The sequence below is a fragment of the Hippichthys cyanospilos genome, chromosome 15, assembly GCF_059441005.1.
Source record: "Hippichthys cyanospilos isolate Australia breed blue-spotted pipefish chromosome 15, RoL_Hcya_1.0, whole genome shotgun sequence".
Classification (NCBI taxonomy): Eukaryota; Metazoa; Chordata; class Actinopteri; order Syngnathiformes; family Syngnathidae; genus Hippichthys; species Hippichthys cyanospilos.
Window position 1 is genome coordinate 15,789,086 of NC_142383.1, and position 16,404 is coordinate 15,805,489.

General features: G+C 40.5%; 2 protein-coding genes across 5 annotated transcripts; both read right to left on the bottom strand.

Annotated features, from left to right (window-relative positions):
* Positions 1-789: 789 nt before the first annotated feature.
* On the bottom strand, positions 790-3,940 carry LOC148411888 (glycolipid transfer protein-like). The gene is made up of 5 exons (XM_088435078.1): positions 3,077-3,940; positions 2,286-2,344; positions 2,064-2,197; positions 1,836-1,986; positions 790-1,219 (listed from the first exon to the last, which is right to left on the bottom strand). Exons 1-5 carry the CDS (start codon positions 3,177-3,179, stop codon positions 1,037-1,039), a joined length of 630 nt encoding a protein of 209 aa, XP_088291204.1. The 5' UTR covers positions 3,180-3,940; the 3' UTR covers positions 790-1,036.
* Positions 3,941-4,140: 200 nt separating this feature from the next.
* On the bottom strand, positions 4,141-16,223 carry LOC148411889 (ARF GTPase-activating protein GIT2-like). 4 transcript variants are annotated; one of them, XM_088435075.1, is made up of 20 exons: positions 16,015-16,223; positions 15,230-15,363; positions 15,011-15,144; positions 14,832-14,937; positions 14,386-14,472; positions 14,158-14,288; positions 13,138-13,232; positions 13,020-13,065; positions 12,327-12,378; positions 12,175-12,247; positions 11,128-11,225; positions 10,945-11,056; positions 10,697-10,848; positions 10,482-10,634; positions 9,883-10,092; positions 9,634-9,723; positions 9,171-9,247; positions 8,050-8,205; positions 7,524-7,587; positions 4,141-7,308 (listed from the first exon to the last, which is right to left on the bottom strand). In XM_088435075.1, exons 1-20 carry the CDS (start codon positions 16,064-16,066, stop codon positions 7,105-7,107), a joined length of 2,226 nt encoding a protein of 741 aa, XP_088291201.1. In that variant the 5' UTR covers positions 16,067-16,223; the 3' UTR covers positions 4,141-7,104. The 4 variants fall into 4 exon arrangements, with proteins under 4 accessions (XP_088291201.1, XP_088291200.1, XP_088291203.1 ...); XM_088435074.1 differs by having other exon boundaries at positions 8,050-8,208; XM_088435077.1 differs by lacking the exon at positions 9,634-9,723.
* Between the last annotated feature and the right edge of the window lie 181 nt (positions 16,224-16,404).

Sequence of the window (16,404 nt, forward strand, 5' to 3'; positions counted from 1 at the left end):
CCTGCCTCGTTTTTTGTTATGGTGTTTTCAGGCTATGCGTTTGCATTAAGCTAACAGGCCTAAGTCATTATAATTAATTTTGTCTAAACTTCTTTGGTGCGTTTGAACATTCTGACAAGATATGCAGTTCACAATTTAAAGACAATTTTGAAGATTTTGCTATTCCACACGACATGACAAATCAGAAAGAAAATACAGCACAGTGCTATATGTACGGGATAGCCAATTTTAAGATAACACTGCCCTCTAGAGCCCAGACGACGAACAATTTGCCAATCTTTTAAACTTTTATCCGGCAAAAACAGTCCCTTTTCAAACACACTCACATTTTTCATGTTGGTATATGAATCTGAGCGGCACCGTTGTGACGTCACTATGGGCCGCCACCACACCAAATTCGTGATTTACCTTACTCGTCCTCTTACTATATAAATTGTCTTTACTTTTTACTCTATAAAATGAATTTAAGTGCACTCGGCTGTTAGATGACAAAGTCGCCTTTTAAATGTCAAACATGTGATAAATTGACGACAGTAATGCCACATAATTTTTGTGTTGACGTGATTTCACTCACATTTCCGCATTCGAAGCCTTTTTCCGGTTTGCATTCCGCACCGATCCAACGCTGACCAATAAAAGAGTATTTCAATGTCACGTGGTTTGCGTTGACGCATTTATGAACCCTTGTTTTTTTCATAAGTAGATCGTATTCACAAACTCGCAAAGCATAAAATATTTAAACAAAACAAAGCACACTTATTAATCAAGAACAGCACAAGCAGACAAAAACACATTTCGGAAATTGTATTTTTTTTTCATAATATCCGGTTAGCGCATCTTAAACACTTCATTGTCCATTGGTCCAAGTAACATTAAGGCACAAGTTGTATCAATGAAACCGTGTGGTACTGCAGCAGGAGGCCTGCATTAAAAAAAAAAAAAGAAACACACACGCACTAAAATGTAACACTGACGTATCAGCAACAAAAGAAAATAAATTAAAATCACACACGAGCGATATCAAAGTCCTCCCCCATCAAACTGTGTAGTCCAGCTCGGCGTGGAGCTTCGAGTACATCTCGTAGATAGCGTCGACGGTGGCGGCGTAGTTGACCAGGAAGTGACGCACCTTTTCCAGACATTCTTCCTCTTTCACGTCCTCTCCTTTCGACAGAGCCTTGAGGAAGTTGGACCTGTAGGGAGCCGCGTACAGCGCCGTCTGCAAGATAAGGAAAACAAACAAATGGCTCTGAGAATGTAGATCTGGCGGGAGAAAGTTTTGTCGTCAAGGACCACACTTGATTTTTTTTCTTTTACGATGAACAGTAAAATATGTAAGCTGGTTTATTTTCTTGCAATATTCAATGTTTAACATTTTTGAATTGTATTGTAAATGTGGACATTTGTTTTTGGTCTATATCTATTGACTCATTGGAGTTAGTGAACTGAGTCCTAGTGTCCTCAGTTGAGGACATCCCGGCCTTTCTAATGATGTCGAATGCGTTTGAGTGGGATGCAATAAATTTTTCTGTTAAATGTTCAATGTACAAATTAAGCTTTTTTTTTATTTTGAAGAGACATTGCATTAGAATAGACTGCATAGGTGTGGAACTCCAGTCCTCGAGGGCCGGCATCCTGCATGTTTTCCAGTTTTCTTTCCCCAACACAGCTGATTCAAATGATTAGCTCATTAGCAGGCTCTGCAAGAGCTTTAAAATGATCGCAATCATTTGAATCAGGTGTTTTTGAGGGAAAAGATTTGAAAACAAGTAGGATACCGGCCCTCGAGGACTGGAATTCGACACCTGTGGAATAGAGACTAAATTGCTACTGACGTTGAAAATCCTCTGCACAAACCAGCCGTGGTATCGCTTGAGCGCCTGCTCATACGCTTTGGTAATGTTGACTCGTATGAGGTTGGGCTGTTTCAGATCTCGCTCGCCGTCCGCCAAACTCTGCAGCAGGATTTGGATGAAACGGAGACCCCTGGAGTCCGAAAACACGGTACTTAGAAGACGTTTTTGGTTTTGTTTGTAGGGTGTACCTTTTGCCCGCCGCCTTACCTCTTGAGCCACATGAGCGCAAGCGTGGCTCCCGTTTTGGGCCACTCGGCGCCGAGGTCTTCCCGCTCGGCTTCCAGGATCTGCTGCAGGGTGACGTACCGCTGCGGGTCCTTGGAGTACACTTCTTTGATTTTCTGTGAACGCACGCACAAATGTAATCGTAAAAATAATGCAGCCATTCGCATGATAAACACGGGAAAATACAAATATACACCGACTCACCGTGATGTTGCCAGTAAGGTCCGATTTGATGGGCGAGAACACTGCGGAGCCCAAACAGTCTGAAACACAAAAGTGACATTTCACAAGAAAGTCAACGATTTAATTCACCGTTATTATTTAATTTACAAAAGCACTTTTGACCAGCGAACACGACGAACTCATTGAATCCCGATGACAGATTTTTGTGTGTTTTTGAAGAATCCAAACATTCAATCCCAAATACTTGACTAAAGGACTGTCTAAAAATAACTACTACTTAATGAATTGAGTTCTAAAGTAATCCGTTACTTAAGTACTTATTTACAAAAGATGATTTTAAACACAGCATAGCGGGTGACAGCATTTCACCAGTGGATGAGAGAAATGTGTATCCAATTCTTAATCAGTAATGAGTGAAAAAAGTGTGAGAATATTTTGATATTAGCAAAATTTCAGTTACATGCCAAAAAATAAAATAAAAGATAAAATCTCAGCAGTGAGCGACCTCAATAAAAAAAAATCGTTAAGGTGTGATAAATTCAATTGTTTCAGTTTCAGTTTTGAATGTTAAAAAAAAAAAAAAAAAAAAAAAAAAGAATTTTGTCCCTTACGGCCTTTCGTAGTGTTTGGCTCGTGTTGCATTCAAATGCAAGCTACAAAAGACCCGTCGCTGCCATCCCGACAGTGCATTGTGCAGGGGTCAACACGAAGAATCCAGTTCATCTGCATCACGTGACTGATGTCGCCGATGACATCATATATTTAAACAAATTAAAGGGGCAAAACGTGGAGCTTTATCAACTATTACTCACCGAAGAAGGACGGAAGGTGCGAGACGGTCTCCAGAAAGACTTTGGTGTTTACTGACTTGTCCGGGGGCAGTTCTTCGAATCGCTTGTCCAAAAGCAGAGACATGCTGTCCGTCCTTCTTCTTCTTCTTCTTACTCCGAACAACTACGTGTTGTTTTTGAGCTGCTCTCAGGACCAACACAACCCGGAAGTCGCCTTCCCCGAGTAGGAGGCGCCTCGTTGGCCCGCCTTTGGGCTCAGGTGTCCCTCGTTTTCCTAAAACAAATCTTTAAATCACCTAAAAAAGTTTTTAGTCTCCCTTTTAATATTTCCATCGCAGGATTCAGTGGCGGAACTCTCGCATATTACTTGAGTCGCACAGTGATGACGTAAAAGGAACAAATGCGTACAGAATTACGATCAAAATATTGTAGCGACACCTATTACAAGTCATGAATTTATAGATATATTATCTGAAAGACATTAGCTTTAAATTAAAATAAAAAATATTAACAATACCTGAATACATGACCGATATTTAAAATAATTTTATTGATTTGTTTTTGGGTAAACAAAAAAAGTATGGCCCATCTCAACATAAATCTGGTAACGTATTACACCTAAAAATATAATAAATACATTTATATATCAAGCCAGAAAGTAGATACCATTTGTTAAATTAACCCTCCTATTTTGTTATAGCTATAGTACACATTTTTGTGAATGCATTTTTGTTACAATTCTTTTTAAATACAGTAAATTTTTAATAAGCAAAAACCGGATCAAAATGACCCAGCAATGCTATTGCTGTTTCTGAGGAAGAAATGAATCACAAGATTTATAATTAAGCATGTTTACACACACACAAAAAGTTTCTTAAACACTACATATGACCTCGGATCAAGCTGACCCAGGATTTTAACTTTATTGAGCAAACGTAACACATGTAATCATTATTATTATTATTATTGCTGTTCCTGAAAAACTAACATAACACTTACTGTGTTTGGATTACTTACATTCTGGACACAATTGGGCGACTAAATATGCCATTTGCTGTTCCTTGCAAAGAAACACAACAGTAGGGTTAAAGGCAAACACATTTTATATTCATATTGGACAGAATTGTGTTGTACATGTTAATAAGCTGTTGTTTTCTTTTGCATTACAGTGCATAAACAAAGCAATATGACATTGAATAGCATCTCTTCTGACTCACCATCCCTGCCTTTCAGACACTTAAAAAAAATAAAAAAGAAATGTAACTTAGACTGACTTCACTGGGCTCCGAGCGGCCGAGGTATTCTGTTTCTTTTTCCACCCCCGGGATTCGGGGCTGAAAGTGACACGTTAGATCAGGGTTGATTGAAGGGCGGATTTACTTGGATCCGAGTTTCCCAAACAAGGGCTCCAAATATTGAGGCTGGCTCTGAAAATGTTACAAAAACCTTAAAGGGGACATATTATGAAAATGTTCACTTGTACTGTAAACTGACAGTCGTGTCTCTAAAATTCACGATGAAAATTAAACAAGTGATTTTTTTTAAAGCCATCAATTTCAGAAAATGTGGTCTGTGACCAGGATGATTTTTTTTTTCAACTCATTCAATCCCATTTATACATATTTAGAGTCGAGATTAGGGGTGTCAAACTCATTTTTTTCGTGAGCCACGTTGGAGTTAGTTATAACTGAAAATAATACAAATACGTTATGAAAAAATAATAATAAATAATAAAAACAATAATAATAAAACCAAAATAAAGCTAAAGTCAAATCAATTTTTAAGTTTGCACGCTTAGCTAGTTTTGAAATCAGATGTTGGTAAAAACTGTTCAAGAGAGAGAATGGGAACAAAAAATGTTCCTTTTTGTCCCCAAAACTCTTAAAAGTTGAAGACAACTTGCAAGTTTGGTATTTCAGCCAGAAACTCTAAATCAAATCAGCATTTCACAGGCCACATAAAATGATGTGGCGGGCCGGATCTGGCCCCCGGGCCTCGAGTTTGACACCTGTGGTCTAGATATTCAACCTCTACTACCGATTTGTCCATATTTTTATTTTTTTCCCAAATATTAGGGTAAGGAGGGTCTCAATATAGGTTTTCGTATAAGTACGTAGACAAATAATTCAAGTAGCTGAGATTTAATGAGTTAAAAAAAAAACTATCAACCCATTCTACAATTGATAGCAAAAGCTGTCAAAAATCTATTTTAAACTAATCTGACAGGAAATGTGTTAAAAAAATGTTAAGTGCAGCTCGAATGGTAACTGTTCCAAATTCAGATTTGACCGTATTTTCTTTTAAATACTGATAATATGTCTCCTTTAAGATGACAATTGGTGTTTACACCTAAAAAATGCAGACCTCATACATTAAAAAAACAAAACTAAATTTTACGAAAATAAACACTGGTGTTTTTCTCAAGAGGTATGACACGCACGTTCATAAATACAACAGAAGCATTTGGATTGAATCTGATAATTACATTGATACATTTTTACACGCGGCGGAACCTCCAAAGTGGAACCAGTGCATTTCAACCAAATAAATTGTTTCTATTTTGTCATTTCAATCATTTACTCCAAATTCAGTATTTTGCTCCAACTATCAATTTTAGTAGTTTACTGTCAAGATGTGAACAATGTGTCCCTTTTTTGAACGCATCTTCAAACGTGAACTGAAACGTTAACTGTACGGTGGACTTTGGAGTTTCCGCGCCATTTGCATATCGTTGTAGAAATGGATTTCACATGAGCCGCCGAGGACATTTCCGCACACGCATTCACACACGCGCACAAGTATGGCTGTACCAAAAACACTGCTGTATTTGTGGTTCGCTATTCACAAACGCCCCCCCCCCCAAGAACATTCCCTTGACTGAAAAACAAACCCATCTGTAACACGGTAGAAGATAGCGGCAAAGCCAAATAGGAAAGTAGTAACTGATGTCAGGGAAGAGCTTAAATTTAGCCTGGGTCGTTCAAGGAAGTTCCAAAGGAGAGCTATCACAAAATGCTCTAGCTAGCAGATGGTGCGTATCTTATATATGTGCAATTCCATATTCAATCTAATTTATCTTTTTCATTACATAATTTGGGATGATAGTCTGTGAAATATTCATAGCTTAAAAATTGAAAAGTGTATTAGCATTTTTCGTGGTCAACTTCTTGCGTTTTTTTTTTTTTGCTAATCAAAGCATGGGCTTGGGCTTTATCCCCCACAAGAATAGCATGGGTTGAGCGCAGTTGCCATGGCGATATATCCTAGCAGCTTTGGTTGAAACCGAGGTTAACCGCAAAGCCGTGAAATGACGCCATTGCTATCAGTGGAATGCTAATCGCTAACTGTTGTGAGGTAACGTATTCTCTGTCTAAAACCAGGGGTTCTCAAAGTGGAGTCCGCAAAATGATTTGTAATGATTATGAGCCATTATTAATAAGGCCAAAATGTCCTCAAGAGAGGACATCAGGACTAAGTATTACCAATGAGTAAAAAAAAATCAAATCAAGGACAAATCAAGACAATTTTGCAAAAAATAGTCCTATTTTTAAGCAAATGTGTTTTTTAGAACAAAAGGCAAAATAGTTTTAAATTTACATTTATATCAAATATGTTATTGCCTGGCTAAACGTTTTACTTTTTCATATAATCTCTTGAGACCCAGTCTTTTCCTTAGTGTCCATTTTGTCTCTGCAAGACGGCAAAGTTAAATACGTCCAAATCCCAACACATGAGACATAATTGAAAAGGCCAAGATGTCCTCTACTGAGGACACTAGGCTAAAAAAAAAAATAGACCAAAAACAATTGTCCAAGAAAGTGGACACAAATGAATATGCTGGGTCTCAGGAGGACATTATATGTGTTTTTTTGAAATGTGACCAAACATCTCATTTTCTCCTTTAGGACCCCAAGATTTGTGGACCCCTGGTCTTCTTGACACATCTTTGTGGTTCACCGTCAAGGTCATGATAAATACTGTTCAAATTTTCCAAGATGAAGGAATGTAATTACTCTAGGACGTGAAGTGATGGTTTGGGGAGCTTCCAACTAGTTGTTGTTCTCCTTGGTGGTTACGGTGACGAGCTGCTTGGCAGCTTTGGCGATGTCGTAGGCGCACTGGATGACCTGCTGCGTGACCAGCTGCGCCTCGGCGGCGGCGGGGGGGCAGGGCCCGCGGCATTCGCCGTGCAACCGGCTGGCGCTGGAGGTGAGCAGCGACAGGGAGCCGCGAACCGTCTCCGAGGACGGCCTCTGCGAGGACAGACGGACGGATATGAGCCAGGCGGCCCAGGCCGTCGCTATGGCAACACCCACGCGCGGCGCTGCATTTAGCTACTTTTTACTTTTGCTAATTTTCTTGACCAACCCAGCAACCGTTCGCACGATGAGCACTTAGCAACAAATTTTGTTCCAATTAAAAAATAAAAAAAACACACACATGCTCTTGTTGCGGGGTGTTGGGTTACCTTAGGAAACAGAGCGGCCATTTCCTTCACAGCCACGCAGATCTTCTCTGAACATGGTAGGAAGCTACCCAGAGAAACACGAATACATCATTGTCAGTGGTATAACCATGTACATTTTCTGCATGCTGATTGGCTACATTTTGCGTCGCAAAGATTCCGTGGCTCCCTGATGGTAAAAATCGGAATTGTTGTATGCCAGTTAATGTGTACCAAAGAATACAGTTGCTTCTCTTAAACTGCATTAGTCTTGCCCCTCTGGGGCAAATAACTGTATGAATGAGAGGCCCGGGCATGCTCTATACCCTCAGGCCAAACATGAGACAAAGAGCTGACCTAGAAATATGAGATGTTGAATAGACTGATGGGAGGGGAAAAAAATGAACCGAGATTGTATGTTCAATGTCCATAGAATAATTCCACCTGCTGGTCTAGCAGTGTCCACTAGGGGGCAATATGCTCATCAATGCTTCACACTTGCAGTTTAGTGCAAACTTGTGTGAACAAGCAAAACTCAGGAATGGCATACCTTTCGTGTTTGGTCTCCTGGGCGGCCCTCAGAAGCTCCTGAATGTTCTTAGTGATTTGCTCAGTCTTACAGATGACGTCCTCCGTGGACGGAAGAGCGGTGGCGTCTTCCTTGCCTTCCGTCTCACCCTCTGTCGCCTCAGAGGCTGCAAGGGGGCTGCTGAAAACGCACCCAAAAGTCTTACATTTTCTCAAAAGCTGACATGATTACTTTGTTGACATTCCCTTTAGCGCAGCTCCATCTAGTGGATGCATACCGTAACGGCAGCAACTACAGTAGCTTCTATGTATTCTATGTGCCCTATATATATAAAAATGATTTTTTTTTAAATAGGCCATTAACTGAAGGTTCAACTTATAATCTGGTACACCATATAGTGTGGAAAATACTGTACTAACGTTTTTAATGACACCCTTCCACTCATGACGCTGGAGACTATGTGCGTCTTGTTTTGTTGGACCTGACTGCAGTATTCTGTTGGCTGAAATGTTATTTGTCAGAAAGAGGTTTTTGTGCTACCATTAGTTTTCACTTTCAAATGGTGTTCCACAGGGTTCAATTTTGGGGCACCTGCTGTTTTCATGATATACGCTGCCCGTTCCTCTATCTTACGTAAAAATGGTACCTGAGGTGGCCTTCTAACAAATTTTTGCAGGTCCATCATTTCTCTACGCCCTGAACCCTTTCGGTCATGGTAACCAAACTAACCAAACTGTAATCGTCAGTCCATCGTTTTATTTTACCCACGCTTTGGTCATCACTTAGTTACCACTAATGATGGGTATTTTACATATTTTTGTGTACATGAAACTGTTTGTTTACATTCGCATATCAAGAGTGGATCGTTCACTTTTGTGCTTTTAACCCTTATTTTGATCATTTTTGGTGCATTTTCTTCCACATCGTTCATGCAGTATTTTACCCCAGGGATGGCAAGTGTTATAACAAAGTGGTTGTCCCATGTTGAACTTTTTTTTTCCACCATCTGGGCAAAATTTCAGCTCCCTAATGTGTTCTTTCAATGATTTCCCTTTGATGCAACGATCGGATGATGGGACGAAATACTGCACAAGGGTTAATCCAGTTGGAAACTCCCCAATTTGACGCAAGAAATTTCTCACCCAGTATCTTCTGATTCACAGTGACTAGGCGTAGTATCACAGTTGAGCATGGCACTGTGTGCCTCCAAACTGCAACCCTGTGAGGATACCAGACAATTACCATCCAATCCCAAACGTGCAGACAAAACCACGCAATCATGCAATTGCCAGATGCAAAAAAAAAAAAAAAGGACCACAAGCCACAGGGTGCAATTAGCCGATGCAAACAAATGCTGCGAGGAATAGTGACTTTTTAATTTTTTTTAAAATCAAAGGGCCATGAAGCACATTTCAGTTTTCTTTCAAGGTCATCCGAACCTTGCGTCTGGATTTAAGCGGCTCTGCTTCAGCAAGAGGTCAAAAAGCGAGTATGCGGCCAAGCAAGACAAGCCAAGCTGCTTTTAAAGGGGCGCACTAGCGTAAAAAGAGAGAGAGGGCGGGCGTGGGAGGGGGTGCTTTTTACGGAGCCCTCCAAGTACTTAACCCTTCGAGATCTTTCATCCCGCGACCAGGACAGGGAAGAGGGGAAGGATGGGAGAGAGGAAGCGGCTGTTCCCAAAGGACCCCTCCCCATCTAGAAAAGGGTCACATCAAGTTGAGCCAACTCCAATGAAATGAATGATCACAAAAAAAAAAAAAAAGAAAATAAAAACACCACCAGCTCCAAGCCAGGCATGTATATCGAGTCACATGGAGAGCCGAGCAGGAGCCGCAAAGCCTCCGCGGCGCTTACGTTGGTAGGGAAGGGTTGTAAGACGACACCGTCCTCCCGCCGAGCGGCGTCGTCGCGGTGGGGGTACTGTCTGGGGGCGGAGCCCGTCTCGTACATGGACATGGCGCGCCCGCCGCGGGTTTGGCGGCGGCCCCCGGGCGCCTGGACCTGCTGATGTGCGGCGGGGGCTTGCCACCGCAGCGTCGTGTTCTCCGTTTGCAGGGAGTTCAGCTGAAGAGGACAAAAAAAAAAAAAAAAAAGCGGGACAGAGGAACATTAATAATGGAGGAAATCGAAGGCAAGCCTCAAGGAAAAAGCTTTTCAGTTGTTTTGAGATACACTCATGCCTTGACTTACAAGTAGGGACTGGACAATAACAAAAGTATCGGTTTCAGGAAAAACTGAAAGCTACGTTTCATAAAAATTTGATTTATTCATACAAAGATACTAGATAGATTCTGTGCTTATGAGATGCAGTCCGCATGTTCATACGATATGCAATCTGACTTTCACCAGAAAAAAAGCGTATTTGACCAGAATTTGATGATTTATTATGATGACTATTTTAAAAGACGAGAATTCTCGTCCATGGCACTGAATGAGTTCGGGACTTGACTGACCTTGCCCTGCATGGCTCGCAGCTCTTCGCTCAGGTGACAATTGACTTTGAGGAGCTGCTGGATTTTGGCTTCCGAGGCGTTGAGGGCGCTCTTCACGTCCATGAACTCCCGCACTGTGATCGGCCCGTCCGACAGGTCGGATGACTCGGAGCTCTGGTGCGCGTCAGAGGGATTCATACGATATTCAGGAATTGGAAAAATCCCCCTCATCAAACCTTGGTCCTTCTGTCGGTGCCGTTGTCGCCGCGGGTCGCCTCCTGGACCGGATCTTCGTCCGATGCCACGCTGTCGTAGTCGGGCTGGTCGTTGTCTTGGCTCTCGCTGCTGTGGTGACTGTTTACTCCTTGGAGGATCAGCTCCACGCTCTCTGTAGACAAAAACATTAAAAAAAAAACTTTAAAGCAAAGTGATAGCAGGGAGACCAACGATCAAAAAAAAAAAATAGATGGATAAACTTTTGTACCTTTGGGACTTTCGCAGGAGTTGCCCCATTGCCGCCGTTTGGCGTCTGTTAAAATATCGATGACCAAAGTGGCAAATTCATGGGCGCTGAACCTCGCCAACTTCTGACGACCCTGAGAAATGTAACCACTGAAATCAATACGCATAAATATGAGTGGGGAAAAGAAAAATGGGCCACACTCGCCTGGTTTCTGGTGGAGGAGTATTCGGGGTTGACGGGCAGGAAAGGGACCACTGTGGTGTCTGTTACCAGTGTGCTGTGGTTCTGAGTGGCTAAACACACTAAAAAAAAAAAAAAAAAGATAACACGGAAAATTAATTTCCACATTTGTCTGACAACTTATTACTTCTCTCAAAGCCACGTGTGTAAACTATTTTTTCGTGTGTGTAAGTCAACTTTTTAGTGCCATTAAACAGGATATCTCTAAGTCCCTCGCAGCCTGTTACTTAATTAAAAACATAAAGCAATGATTAAGTCATTTTATGATTTTTTTTGGTGAGTTCCTGAAAATGCGAATGAGTTGTGAATTTTTTCAGACTGATGTTTTGGACTGGGTAATTTGCTTAACGCGAATGATCGAATTTAAAACCGCATCATAATTTAGTGAATTGAATTTTAATTCGCAAAGTTGAAATCTGCTGTTTTGGTTGGATTTTTTTCTGTATTTCTGTTTGTGTTTATACAGTCATGGCTTTTTTAGACAGCTTTGAATTTTCTGAAGTTGTCTTAGTGAAGGTTTAAAAGACTAAAACGGTTCCAAAAGTTAACCAAAAAAGTTAACCAAAAGTTAACTGTCAGTTACTAACTAAACCGTCAGTCAAACATACTAATTGAAGGTTTATTTGCCTGTATTTTAATTGTAAGCCTAATTTAGGAGCATCAAAATTTAGAATAGTAGTAGAATAGATCTAATATGTATCAGTAATTGTAATATAACAATTTATTGTGTGTACATTTTTAATCAAAACTACATAATTCAGATGGAATTTCATTTGGCCAAATGAGGATTAAGTAGAGCCAAATTGAGACAATAGCAGTCGTGTTGCATTCAAGGACACCTTTTTGACACTCGGACGCTTTGGGAAGGGTGAGAATAAAACTAGGAGGAAGTTGTATAAGGTCACTATGACATTGAGTTTTTACATTTTGCTAATTTCCTCTTTAAGATTTGAACTTTTCTGGTGCATTTAGGTGTTTGTTTGTTTTTTTTGTTTTTTTGCCACGTCATACCCGCATCCGTTTCCCGCCTGTCCACTTCGTCGTAAACGTCCATCGCAAGCTCTTCAAACTGATGATTACTTAGCTGGAACAAAAAGGAAAGAGACAAATAGATAAAACGACGATAGGGAATTAAAATGTTGTTAAAAGTTAGGTGGTCTTACAGATTGGAGCTTCTTCTTGGCGGCTTTTGCAAATTCGGACAAATCTAGACTGCTAAAAATCAAAGAATCGATATTAATTCAAAGCAAACAAAATTGAAGCACAGTCACAAAAATACATTGTATACTTACTTATTCCTACAGCCATCAAAAGAAAGCAGTGTTGGAAAGATATTTGAATTAATTCATTTAAATGTACTAAATTGAAAACAAAACATGTATCTGTTTTTAATAGACGTTACAACACATTATATATATATATATATATATATATATATATATATATATATATATATAAATAAAGGGATAGTCCATTTATTTGACCATTTTCAGCAATAAAAAGTTAAATATTTCATCACATGAGAACTAAAACATTTCTCATGCCACATTTTGCCACTTGCTGTCAAACAGAAAATGTCCTCATGTCCTGAACATTCAGGTGACGACCAATCACAGCGCTTCTCTTAAATATCAAATGACTAACAGGTGAGTTGTCAATTTTTAAAAGAATTGCTTGGACACGAAAAATAACAGTCATCAAATTAACTCAATCCAAAAGACGTATTTATATGTCTTTTTGGCGTCCAGAAATTAATCCACGGGTAAGAATTGAGATATTTGAAGGAAAAAAAACTAAACAAATAAACTCTTGGGTACAAAAGCTCCTGAAAAGCAAAAAAAAAAAATCAAGTGTACCTGTCAGCCATTTGAGGGATGATGAAGTGCTGGCCGAATCTGTGATCTGCAACAACATTACCATCAAAACCAAACTTTCAGTTATGGAACAATTAGCAGCCTGTTATTATTACAGTACCTGGTCTTCTCCCACAAAGGTAAAACGTCAAGCGGTCAGTCAGCTCGTATTGAATCTCCACAAGGCGCTCAGCAAGCTCCTGATGCCCAGCTTGCCTGTAATAATCAAATTTGGAACAAAGAACCTCTCAGGAAGAGAAAAACTACATAAGCACAATTTTAGGATGCACAAGTAAAAATTCTAAGTCAAATGATCTCAATCAAAATGTGCTTTTATTGAACTTCAATTTGGGAAAACGCTGGGCAAAGTGTAATACAATAAAAATCAAGGAAAATACTATTTAAGTGTTTTATGGAGAAAGTAAGGCTGAGCAATATATATAATTTTCATTAAAAGAAGCAAGCAGACCGAACCGACGTCTGAATCAATCCGTGTTCACAATCAGGGGCATTAAAATGGGATTTATTCTGTTAAGAATTTTTCAAGCACTCCAGTTTGTATTGTTTACTTACCTGTGTCATTTTGAAATATCTGCTTTTAATCTGGAAGGTTGCGCTGTATATCCTGTTTACGTTCTCCGTCTTTTAGTTCGTAGCAGTGTGCACGTGAAAGAAGTTTGCTACCTTCTTGGTTTCAAGAAAAGAACTAGAAGACTAACCAAAAGTTTGAAAACGTCCTTGCTCACACGCAGGTGCATTAAGATGACATTTAATTTGTGTTATTAGCTCTTCAAGCGTTTTGATTTTAATGTTCAATTACATCTTACTCTGAAAATCTGTGCTTTTAATCTGGAACTGGGCGCTATATTTCCATTTCCTGTTTTTACCATCCCGAAACTGATTGGCTATCTCGTAACGTTTCATGACCGTCACACCAAACACGTCCTATAGATGTCGCCAAATTACCCAATTACGCAAACGTCACTGACTGCAATTCAAACGCGTCGCTTGTTACGCCGTACGCGTAGTCTGAACCGAGCATTATTTTTTTTCACCTTCTGGATATGGTGCTGCATTCAAATGAAAATAATACACATCTGTTTTTTCTTCCTGTAAATAACACGCGGAGATCTGGCTTTACCTCGCATAATCAATGGGGGTCTTCCCACCGGAGTCGAGAGCTCCGGGATCGGCTCCGTAAACAGCCAGCAGCTCAGCTTGTAACAACTGTCCGGCTTTCGCTGCTATGTGCAACGGCGTGTTTCCTTTCTCCTGCAAAGCCAGGACAAAAAAAAAAGTGTATTAATAGCGACGTGATATCACGTGAAAAGGAAACGACAGCAACAATCGTTGGAAGAGTTGCGCTCACCGGATGGAAGAAGTTGGCTTGCGCTCCCAGGGATAAAAGTCGAAGGCAGGTCTCCAGGTTCCCCGTTCGAACGCTGGAATGGAGTTGCTACGCAGGGGAGAGGCGAGTGAGTTTGCTTTGGATTTTCACCCAATTTCCATCTCACGCCTAAAGTACATCTTTTTAGAATGTCTATTTACATGAAAATTTCAAGTAATACTGTACATACAGTACACAAATCCCTTGAAAACCGTAAGACGATCCCAGGGTAGCGGGACACAGATGACCTCAGGGAAAAGGCTTTTTTTTTTGCCATGTGAATTGTAATTGCAATAAAATAGTGATTCCCTTTTTATGCTGAACAAAATAAAACAGATTTGTGTCATTTGAACGGCGCAGTGTTAATCCAGGCAAATTTATGAATCGTAAACAAGGGTAGCATTAAAGGCGGGATGTCAAATTCTTACCTTGCTAAGATCTTTGGCGGTTACGCTGTCATCCTCTCGACACGGCATGCGATGGACGTACGCCAACATCTGGTATTTGGCCTTGATGAACTCTGTTTTGTTGGGACTGGACACAGGAGTGTCACGCTGAGCGCCAATCAATTGTTCCCCAATAGTAATCCGGAGAAAAAGACACTTACTGAACACGGTCTTGAGGGTTGGCTTTACGTTTGCCGCTAGCTGAAGACGAGGAGGAGGAGGACGACGAAGAGGGGTCCAGAAGACTGTGCTCCCATATGGAATTGGCTCCATTGCCGTAAAGCGTCTGCACCATCTAAAATCAGTCATGAAACACAACATTAGCTGGCAAGATTGGTCAGCATCTGAGGATGCGGTACAGTCAGCAGCACTAAGCTCACCTGAAGCTGGGAGGGGGGCCACACTGAATGGGTCAGATGGCGGACCTGGGAGCTGTGTCGTCCCAGACCTCGATGGATGCTGCAGCATTCATCGCAGATCAACACGCCTCGATTGACAGAAGCCCAGCGAGGATCTGTAAAACAAACAGTGTGTGAAATTATGCTTGCATGCAAGTGATGCTAATATATCGCCATTCAAAACATATAAACTATCCTATATCCTTTATTAAAGTATTACACACCATATTGTCATAAATGTGAAATACGCTGATGGTGTAAAAACTGAATTTTAATAATAGTGCACGCTTGTAAACAATGATGGTTGTCATGGGAACGAAGTTGGATTCGTAAAATTTGGTTTAGATTAGATAGATAGATAGATAGATAGATAGATAGATAGATAGATAGATAGATAGATAGATAGATAGATAGATAGATAGATAGATAGATAGACTCAGTGTAGCACTTTATAAACCTTCCCTATTGTCTCCATTCGCTTATCTACAATCGATCGGTAACGTCATTTAACTAATAAACGATTTCTCGCGAGAAGCAGAAAAGTTCGTAACATCTCGCGTACAACCAAACGCAAAAACACAACCAAGGACGTATTTCAACCATAACCCTAATATTATAAGCGTAACACATTTCAAGCAGTAAAGGGGTTGAATAGTCTTTAGCATCACGATGGGAGCAAATTAAAAACAATTCACGATATATATCGTGTTTTGTTGGAGGTTAGCAAGTTAGCAAAGCGGCTAAGCAGTTAGCTTGTTTTGACATACCGAGAGCGCTGCAGTCCGCGCAGACTTCTTTGCTTCGCACTCGCTTGGACATCCCCTTACTGAAAACTATGTTTGGTTTTAAACTAAATACAAAAAAAGAGCGGACGATAATCAGCGAATCAGTCGATAATCGTTGGCGTAAAAAGAGCAACAACTCTCTTGCTCTCTCTGCCCATCTGCCCTGCCTACTGTTGAACAAAGATAGGACTCGTTCCGTTTCTCTCGGCTGGCTTCCTCGCTCACTTCCTTTCTCGCGTCTGGGCGTCCACTTAACTGCCGTTTCAGGGGAAAATACGATTAACAAATAAATAAATGACATGCCAAACTGTAACATAATGCCGATTACAAATATAGGGGTGCAGTGGGTTTCACTTCTTCAATTGCCAAGTT